Source organism: Oryzias melastigma, unplaced genomic scaffold, assembly GCF_002922805.2.
Source record: "Oryzias melastigma strain HK-1 unplaced genomic scaffold, ASM292280v2 sc00236, whole genome shotgun sequence".
In the NCBI taxonomy this organism is placed as follows: domain Eukaryota; kingdom Metazoa; phylum Chordata; class Actinopteri; order Beloniformes; family Adrianichthyidae; genus Oryzias; species Oryzias melastigma.
In genome coordinates, this window is record NW_023416886.1 from 317,382 (window position 1) to 327,689 (window position 10,308).

Sequence of the window (10,308 nt, forward strand, 5' to 3'; positions counted from 1 at the left end):
TCCGGGGCTGAAGTTAACACCCTCATCAATTCTGATTGGTTCTTCTTATTGTTCCCGCCCCAACGCGCCACAACGGGGCCAAAAGTTTTGAAAAAGATTTAATACGGAAAAAAAGTTTTGAAATTCAAATTTTGAGTCTTAAACCCTAAAAAACTAAACATTTCAAGCTGAGATTTATTACATGTATTTAAAAATAGCAAAAAGTTTCTGACATTTTACTTTTTTTTTTGGGCCAAACACCAATATTTTTTGCAATTTGTTTTATTTGGGTTTCAAATAATTGCCTAAATAATAAAAGCGTAAATTAGGCAAAACAGCTAGCAAGTAGCTGAAATATTAGCTAAACTCCAAAATGACCTAAAAAATCTTTGTAAATGCCAAAATAGTCCAAAAAGCTAGCAGAATGACAATTTGTGAAACTTTAAAACTGTAACTTTCTAACATAATTATGAATAACAAAAAGGCAGGAATATTATTCCAGAATAAATCAACTTAAACCTTAAATAACTTTCAATATTTTACTCTCCATAAAAATATATTTTGTCAAAATTATACAAGTTAGAAATGAGTGCAAGATAAAATCAGACCATTAATAACAATAAAATAAAATGATCTGGAATTACCCGGAGGGCCGGATAGAATTACCCGGAGGGCCGGATCCGGCCCCCGGGCCTTGACTTTGGCACATTTGGTTTAGAACAATACACAGAACATTTGTGTTAAAAAGATCCAGAGTTTTTCTAAAAAATTTAAATCAGGCTGCAACCAAAACTGCAGAAACTCAGAACGTTGACACTCAGATACCTTTAAACTAAAAAAGAGATGCTGCATCATAGTAACCATGGTAACCGTGACCCTGTCCAGCTGTCCTGAGATGCAGAGTCACACTTAAAATGAGCTCATTTGCATAAAAGAATCGACTTTCCACACAGAGAATCAGTAAAAAGTGGTTAAGTGAGTGTGTGTTGAGGTTATTGGAGAATTCTTCGTACCTTTGTTGTAGAACTCACAATCATGAGCTGTGGGAAGAAAAATTAAAGATTTTATCAGAAAATATCACAGATACAAAAGCAATAATTTTTCCAACTGTGGATGAAAAAGAATGAAGAAATACATTCATTTTATTATTAGTTTATTAAATCCAACTTTAACAGCAGATTCTGTTTATTTGTACGAACGTTTCTGTGTTCTGAAACAGACTGAGTTTGTACAAAACAAATGTATGTTTTTAGGTTAAAAGTTCAATCTTCTGGAGGAAAAACCAACAACTTTACTTCTAAGATATTTCTGTGTTCACAGTGATGATTCATTCTCTGATCTAATGAACTCTTAAATGATGCATTGCTTTCACTCACGACAAAGAGAAGGGGAGCGCCAGTCGACGGGAACGCCCTCATGGCAGCAGCGCTGGGCATATGCCGCCACGCTGGTGCAGAAACACTCACAGTCGCCCCCTCGGCTGCAAGCGCACGTGTCTGCGAGGCAGTTCTCGTAAAACCAGCTGACATCCACCTGAACAGGACAAAGAAAAGCCATCGGAGTGACGCTCCAGCACAGCAAAACCTCAATCCTAGAAGAACGCCAATCCTTCTTCTGCATTCATGTATTCAGTGAGACTTTATTCAGGGTCCCAACATATTGAAGATTGTGTAAATCCTTTTGCTCAGGTGAAAATCACTCAGCGATACTGCTCTAGGGTTGAAGACCCACTTCAGGGAAACTGGTGTTTTTGTGTTTTAACCATGTTTTTGTAGCATAATGAAGAACATATGTTTAAACTATTTTAAGATTCAACTGCATTTCTGAGTATTTCTGTACTGAAGTTGTGGTTAATCAGGAGCAGATACAAATCCATGGTTTGAAAAATCACCCAGTTGTGATGCATCAAGTGAAATGGGCGGGTCAAAGTCCTTGTGCTCCGCCCCATTGTGATGTATCCACTTAAAGACAAATAGCTCCATGAACGACTTTGTTTTCCTCGTCTGAGCTGGAATGTGGATCTAAACTGTACGACCGGATAGCTCCAATATTGCTGAGCTTTTTTACTAAGCCTGAAGTTCTGAGGGAACCTAAGCTAGCAGGAGAGAAAGTAAACAATGGGATAATGGGATATCAGAGGAGGCTTACATCCGCCCCCAGTAGTAGTACTCAAACTTCTTCCTCTCTGCAAAGAATATGCCTTAAACTGTTTTCTATTTTGTCTAAAAAATGCATAATAATAATTAAAAAACACTGTTAATGCTTTTACAATAGATCTAAATATAGCTGGAGTGGGACTTCAAAGCTTAGCAGTGCAGTACTGAAACTCACCACTGGGTGGCAGGTTTGGAAGACCTCACTGAGGAGAACGGCACACTGATGCTTGGCAAAAGGCTCTCGGAGGGGGCTCAGACTGCACGGGTGTCTGATGTCCGGACTGTTGACACACTGCAGGCAGACACACACATTCACGTTATCCAACACAAAGACGAGGATCTACTGAGCATCATGGAGCATCTGAGGAGGACTCCACAAAAACACCACCAGAGTCACCTCAGCTGTCAGCCCCCACGTCCTGTTTTCATCATCTAACAAGGAGCATGAACTGAACAAACTCTGCTGATAACTTTGCTCGCCTCAGTCGCGGTCCAGCTGTTTCCAAACTCCTGTGGCGTCGGAGAGTCCATGTTGTCAGGAGTCCTCATCTCGTTCACCGTCTTCAGATCAAAGTTTCCACACAGCCCGCTCAGCCGTCCCTGAACACAACCAAACTCTGAGGAGTCAGACGCTTCCTCAAACCCTCTGCAAACAATCCATTCAGCGGGGAACTGCAAACTAGTTTGGTTGTTCTTGCCTTTATTTGACAAATTTATGCAAATTCTTTTGTGACTCCTCAGTCTCTGTGTCTGGCAAATATCAGGTTTGACTACGACCGTGGGTGAAGTCAGAGAAGTTTACCTGCCAGTGAGGTCCAACCTGGACGTGAACGGTGGTCTTGTGGTCCCAGAGGACAGTGATGTCTTCCTCTGGGAAATGAACCACTGTGAAGAGTCCAGCCTGCCAAATGAACAGCCTCTGAGTCCTGTCAATCACACTGGACGGGTTCTGCACAGGAAGAGGATGTTTCTCTTCAGAACAAACGTCAGATGGCTGACCTTCACAAAAAGACTTCAAATGCAAAATGTTCATAATTCATCTGTTCAGGAGAACATTTACAGACGGATGACAGCAGAAACTGATCTACAGAAAGATGGGTGGGGGGTCTGGTACAGAAAGCTACCATTGATATAGATTCAATGGCAAAAAATACAACAACAAAATAATCTGACCAGTAATCGCATTTTAATAGAGAGAAATCAGGCTGGGCACCATATACTGAGTGCCAAAGTGGGAGCTAGCAACTCACGAGTAGAATGGTAGCTGCTTCATCGATGCATGTTTTTATTCATGTTTAATGTTTTAAAACATGGCTGATGTTATTCGCACGTATTTACGTGAGACCAGCACTAAAACTGATGGAATTTCATGTTAGGAACACGCAATGTGAGCGGCCAACATGCACGCTGCTGTGCTGGCAAAGTCGTATGTAGCTGCAAACATTTGTTGGAGGTTTCAGGAGTGGATTTTACAGGACTCTTCTGGTCCTTGCAGAAGTCCAGATCTCTACAGGTGTCTGTCAGGTTCTTTACCTGCCATCATAAAGCGTACTCATGATGAAATAAATGTGTCCACTGATCTTTTTCACAGACATGATGCTCTGCTAGCATCCTGCTGTCAGTTTAATGTGATTAATGATCCATCCATGTCCTGCTTAATCCAGCTTTGCTCAATACTTCTATTTGTACACAAAACCTGTTTGCTGCAGCTGAGCTTGTTAAAGCTGCACTCTTCAGTCATTTCTCTGACGTTCTGAGAGGGCAGGAGCTTTTCCACTGAATGAAAGGAAGATTGAGTCATACTGGTTTTCCCGTGTGGTCATCCAACGACAGGAAAGACGCCCCCACATTGATCAGCAGAGATTTCTTGCAGATGACTCCGGTGTCGAAACAGTCCACGTTCTCAGCTGTGACACTGAACACGGCATCAGCGATGCTCTGAAAAGAAGAAAAACAGCACTTTAATCCTCACAAGGCTTGTTATAACAATTACTTAGCGGGAGGAGGTTCAAGCTGCACATTCGGTCCGGCGCTCTGAACATATCAGAAAGGCATCCTTTTTTCCATCTAGCCACACAGATCAAGACCCACATAAAACGTGCTTTTATTCTCCTTTCTCCCTAACTGAATCCCCCAAATCTCTGTTAAATAGAACAGAATTTTGTGTTTTCTTTCTACATCTCAGTTCACCTTTTGCGTCTCGCTGATTCTTTCAGAGCGATTGTGCTGCTGCGTTTTTTCAAACGGCGCACCCTGTTCTGTGTCCTGATTGGCTGGAGATCTTGTCAATCATCTCCTCTGCCGCGTCTCCTTGTGTGCTGCTCTGCTGATTATGGCGTTTGTTCTATGTCAAAAGTCTACGCAGAAATAATACATCTCCATGCACAATTCTGAGCATCGCGAGCACCTTCTGCTCCTGCGCGCTTGTATTTAATCCTCCCACAAGCAGAAAAAGTCCTTGCGCGAGAGAGAATGTCTACATCCGCGTGCATGAGATACCCCTCGGGCACAAGTGATGTGTGCGTATGGCGTTACGGTTTAATATATGTCAAGGCTCTGATCCAGTTCACATCCTGTAAATGTATCAGTGAAATAATGAGATTGTTAATATCATCCAGTGTTACATGGATTCTCTAAAGGAGAAGTTCTAACTAAAATGTTCAGATCATTAACATTGTAAACATTGTTCTGCTTCTCCTGGAGGACGTTTCAGTTTGACCACCAGGGGGCGATCACGATGTAGCATTACACCTTATTCTAGAAGAAGACTACAGTAAAAGAAAAAAAGACCACAAATAGTTACTTTGAAAAATATTTCCTTAAAAGAGTTTGTAAAATTCCTGCCTGTGAGTTTATAAAGATGTTCATTTAGTCACCAATGAATGTTTAGGTCGACCAAGCGTTACCATTAGCCGTCCTATGGGAAATTCTATTGAATGTTAGCATCAAGCTAGTGAACTTTAGCTTAATGTGCTAAATCGATTTATATCTTTTGTGAATCGATTATTGATCTGTTAAGCTTAAATTGATTCAAATCGATTGATTTTGTTAACCCAGCCCTAGTCCTTTTCCTGTGAAGTAACAGTTGATCTCTGACCAACTTGTTGCAAAAAAATACACCCTTGTTAAACCTGTGTGCTTTGTACCTTTACAAGGTAAACTTTGCAGGCACCAACGTAGTCGAACAGCAGCCCATCGAACGTCCTGTAGTGGCGATCCCCGTAAGCCGTGCACATGGATGGACATGGACGAAACGCACACTGGAACGTCCCATGCTGGCAAGCACTACAAAGACGGCACAGCTTCAGTCATTCAGCATCAGCTTCTTCCAGTCAGTACAGCAGCGTTTCTGCCTGCAATGCCCTCCGTTCTGGAGAGCCGTGGGCTAACTGCAGGCACAAAGAACATCCTTCCCTCAGAGAACCATTAGGCTGTCAACTACGTCGCTCCACTTGGCCGGAGCTTGAAAAGTAATGGAAGGATGGGAGAAAGACAGAGAGGACTGGGAAAGTGTTTCCTTTCATCAGAGATGAGCAGTTTGAAGTGGATGGAGTCAGGGAGTCCAACAGGGCCGACTCTGTTTTCAAGCCCCTTTTCTCCCTCTGATAACAGAGTTATGGATATCAGGTCACCGTCTGACAGCATCACGGCTTTCAGGTTTAATCTTTGAAAAGTTACCCAGAACTTTGGAGATTTATTGTCTTGCTGAAAGGTATTTATTAGCAGTTGATTGTATGAAATTTGCTGCCATTATTGAATTCAAGACATTTGTATGAACCTAAAGGAAGATTAAAACGTTTGTTTAAAATCATCACAGTGAAAGCATACCACTGGTAGCAAGGGGAGGAGACTCTGTCACCGGGGAAATATTCCTTTCCTTTCCAAAGACAGGGGCAGGCTGCTGGTTCAAAGCACTCGTCGCCGTGTTTCAGTAGACTGGGGGGAAAAAACAGGAAAATCAAGCAATCACTAATATATAGTAATGATAGTAAACAACAGAACCCTCTGATGATGAAGGAAAAAAAAACCTTTATGTAGTCAACAGAAAAAACAGCAATTTAAATTCTTAGGGAGTGAGATTCAAGGATATATGGAACATCCAGTCAGTAGACTGGTAGAACATGCACACCAGGAATACCAGGAAATCCCCACCCAATCCAAGTCCATTTTTCTTGAACAGTAATGAGTAATTTTTCAGAAAGGAAGACATATTTTAAAAAGTCCAGAAGAACCACGATGTGGATTTATTACAAACGGGCTGTTTCAAAGTGGGACAGAGTTCTGTAGTCAGATGACATTCCTGTTGACAATCAGACACCATATTCTCCATAATGAAGAAGACGAGACTTTCATTCTGACTGTATTTAACACCAGTTTTACAAGTCTTACCTGACAGTCTATCAGCTAACCGTGGACCGGTGCCGGTCCGCGGATCAATTGCCACCGGGCTGCGGAAGAACTAATAAATCATGCCCGTTTTCTTTTTTTTTATAAGTCCCAGAAATCTTATCTTATCTTATTTCAAAAATAGACCAGATTCTCTGGATTAGCTTGAGCGCTAAAAGCAGTCCGGGGGTGTGAAACACGAGAAAAGTTTTCTGTGGAAGCTTTCTTTGCAAACGGATGGGATAAGTGCAGGAGCAGAAGAACAAACGGAAGAACAAGTGATTGAGGAAGTAAGTGCGCACCGGAGGAGGGGCGCTCAGTCGTAGTTATGAGTTTGAGTTCTTCTGTTTAGCAAAAAATGTTTCTGTGTTAAAATGTTTCACTTGAAGCTTTTGCATGGAGCTTCAAAGTATTCCGATTTCTTTCTTATTGAGTATCAATAATTCATTTGTTGGTTACATTTTGTTCATGTATTTCATTTTTTAATAATGAGATGATCTTATAATAGTAAAATAAACTAATTATTATACATTCCTTACATGACACTAAATTAATAGACCTTATGCTTTTTATCAATCTTTAATCCATAATCCACACGTCAGATGACTGAGAGAAATGATGATCACATTTCTTTGTCACGGATCAGGAGACAGAGACCCAGATGCAGGGACCAAACTAAGTTTCAGGTTCAAAAAAATGAGTCTTTGCTAAGAGAAAATCACCTCAACAGAGGGAAAACTAAAGGAGCTGTGAAAACACATAAACTAGAAAAGCCAACAAGCACTGGGGAAAACATACAAGACGAACCAACACTGAGGGAGGAATGCAGTCAACTTAAATAGGGTGCAGCCTAATCAGCTGAGTGCAGACAGCTGTGCGTGCAGCAGAGCACAGGCAGGACCCACAGACTGCCTGCACAGAAACAAGGTGAAGCAAAAAGCAAACAATCACACAGAACATAACATTTTTGTCAAAACTGAGTATTATTAACCCCCCCCCCCGTTGAAATCCTCATGGGCTAACCGGTCCGCAGCCATGGACCACTGCTCTAGTGTGCATGTGTCAAAGTCAAGGCCCGGGGGCCGGATCCTGCCCGCTAGGTCATTATTTCTGGCCCTGCAGATCATTGTTTTTTATTGTTATTAATGGCCCGATGTTATCTTGCACTCATTTCTAACTTGTATGATTTTGACAAAATATATTTCTATGGAGAGTAAAATATTGAAAGGTATTTAACCCTTTAACACTGGAGCTCCTTTGATTTGATTTACTCTTTGATTTACAGTAACTTTTGAATTGTCAGCACGATCAACGTTATTCCAGTAGATTTTGAAGGAGAACAGCGGTATGAGCCAAGGACCAAGGACCGTGGTGTCCTGTGGAGTGTGCCCTGAGAGCCCTCAGTAAGGCCGACTGTTTCACACCACAGTTATGCTGAAAGAAAAGAGGAATTCTCTATTTTATTTTGTACGTGACACTTTGATTTTCTTGTTTTTTTTTTACTGAGGGCTGTCCGGTCTCTGTATGACCGGAGCAGGAGCTTGGTTCGCATGGCCGACAGTAAGTCAGACCTGTTCCCGGTGCATGTTGGACTCCAGCAGGGCTGCCCTTTATCACCTGTTCTCTTCATAGTCTTTATGGACAGAATTTCTAGGCGCAGCCAGAGACCAGAGAGGATCTGGTTTGAGGACCACAGGATTTCATCTCTGCTCTTTGCAGATGATGTTGTTCTGTTGGCTCCATCAAGCCAGGACCTCCAGGATGTATTGGAGCGGTTTGCAGCTGAGTGTTAAGCAGCTGGGATGAAGGTCAGCACTGCTTAGTCTGAGGCCATAGTTCTGAACTGGAGAAAGGTAGCTCGGCCTCTGTCAGTGGGTGGAGTGCTCCTGCCTCACGAGTGAGGGAAGATGGGAGCATGAGAATGACAGACGGATTGGAGCAGTGTCTGCCATTTTCCAGTCGTTGCACCGGTCCGTTGAAAAAGGATTCAAGCCAGAAAGCAAAGCTCTCAGTTTACCAGTCGATCTTCATTCACCTTTGGTCATGAGCATGAAAGAACGCGTTCCCAACTACAAGCAGCTGAAATGAGTTTTCTCTGGAGGGTGTCTCAGCGCTCTCTTAATAGTGTGAGAAGCTCGGTCATCCGGAGAGAGCTCAGAGTAGAGCCGCTTCTTCTCCACATTGAGAGGAGCCAGTTGGCTCATGCATCTGGTCCGGATGACTCCTGGATGCCTTTCTGGAGAGATATTCCAGATATGTTCCACTGGGCGGAAGCCCAGAGGAAGAGCCAGGACACGCTGGAGAGACTATGTTTCTTGGCTGGACTGGGAAAACTTCGGGGTCCCCCCAGAGGAGCTGGAGGAAGTGGCCGTGGAAAAAGAAGTCTGGGTATCTTTGCTTAGACTGCTGCCATGACCCGGTCCCAAGGAGTGGTAGAAGATGGATGGATGGATGGTTCAATGGCTTTTCTTCTTGATAAGAGAATAGTGATTAAGAGACTGTGAATTTACTATTGGTCCAGTCCATACAGGCCAGGTCTCTGACACAGGATTTCCAACATTTCCCTTGAGTTGAACATGATGGTGAGCTACATGGAGCTCAAAGAACATGCCACCACTCCCACAGAGCGGTAGGAGAAAACGGTCGTAAGACCAAACCAAAAAAGTTTCCCCTCTATTAACTGAATTTATGAACTGACTCCTTTGCTGGAGACATCGGGACTTTTTATTTTATTTTATTTTCTCTTTGAAGGAAAAACATCTAATGTCTAAAAGGACATTGTAATATACGAATATACGAACATACTTAATTCTGTTCTGCTGTTGTTTATTTTTTGGTGTCACTGTGGAATATATGGACACGATTGCAGTCTAATCGAGTCTTTTGTTTCTTTTACTTTCACCCTTTCCTGCCTAAGACGAACCTCTAGTCCAATCAGTTACTTAGGTTGTACGTGCTACATAAAGAACTTTACTGTCACAGTCCCATTCACCCATCCTCACAAGCATCCCCACACTGATGTCAAGCACTGGCACCAGCCTATAACCACCAGGAGTGATGTGGGCTTCAGGGTCTTCCCTGAGGACACTTTAACACATGTAGAAGTCAGGGCGGGAACCGAACCTGTGATCTTCCAATTAGAGGTTCAACACTCTACCTCTGCACCACACCTTACTTACTAATGTAACCGGCCTGCTGCTACAGCCAGCTTTTAAAATAACGATCATGTGCTTCATCCACCTTGTAGCAGTCTTCTCGTTTCCTTTGAGCACAAACTTACCGACAGTCCGTTGACAGAACCAGAAACCAGAAACTGGCCTGTGTGTGTTTGTCTGCTTTAATGACAGTTATTCATAAAATGCCTCGTGTGCTCCTCTCAGAAATAGAGGTTTGACTTACAGTAAGTTAGCTTGTGTTGAGGATGTGGAAAGGTGACATGTACATGCAATCGGAAAAAATTAAGAAACAAAAAAACATTGATATTCAGAAATATATACCTTAGGAAATGCACATATTTAAAAATAATACAAAACTTATATTAACTATGGATTGAACTATATTGTTGTGCTTTTTTAAATAAATATATGATTTTCTATTTAATCGTTTTCAAATGAATTACTCTGTATTTTATTAATTCTACTTCATCATCCTCCTGTATTTCATCTGTAAATACAGCAAATCTCCAGAAAAGTGTAAACCCAATGTGAGGAGCCAAGCGGAAGGATGAGAGAAGCACAGATGTTTTCTTTTGCAAAAAATTGCTAAATTTATTTTCAAAAATAAGTAA

The 10,308-nt window shown here is 42.0% G+C and overlaps 1 protein-coding gene across 2 annotated transcripts in view; it reads right to left on the reverse strand.

Moving 5' to 3' along the window:
• otog (otogelin) overlaps positions 1 to 10,308 on the reverse strand; it is a 100,750-nt gene that overhangs the window by 31,925 nt on the left and 58,517 nt on the right. For both annotated transcript variants that reach the window (XM_024263082.2, XM_024263084.1), the window contains 8 exons: positions 5,964 to 6,071; positions 5,282 to 5,420; positions 3,939 to 4,073; positions 2,938 to 3,084; positions 2,616 to 2,735; positions 2,311 to 2,427; positions 1,356 to 1,512; positions 993 to 1,019 (listed from right to left, as the gene is read on the reverse strand). In XM_024263082.2, the coding sequence (XP_024118850.1) occupies positions 993 to 1,019; positions 1,356 to 1,512; positions 2,311 to 2,427; positions 2,616 to 2,735; positions 2,938 to 3,084; positions 3,939 to 4,073; positions 5,282 to 5,420; positions 5,964 to 6,071 (950 nt within the window). The remainder of the gene's footprint in view (positions 1 to 992; positions 1,020 to 1,355; positions 1,513 to 2,310; positions 2,428 to 2,615; positions 2,736 to 2,937; positions 3,085 to 3,938; positions 4,074 to 5,281; positions 5,421 to 5,963; positions 6,072 to 10,308) is intronic.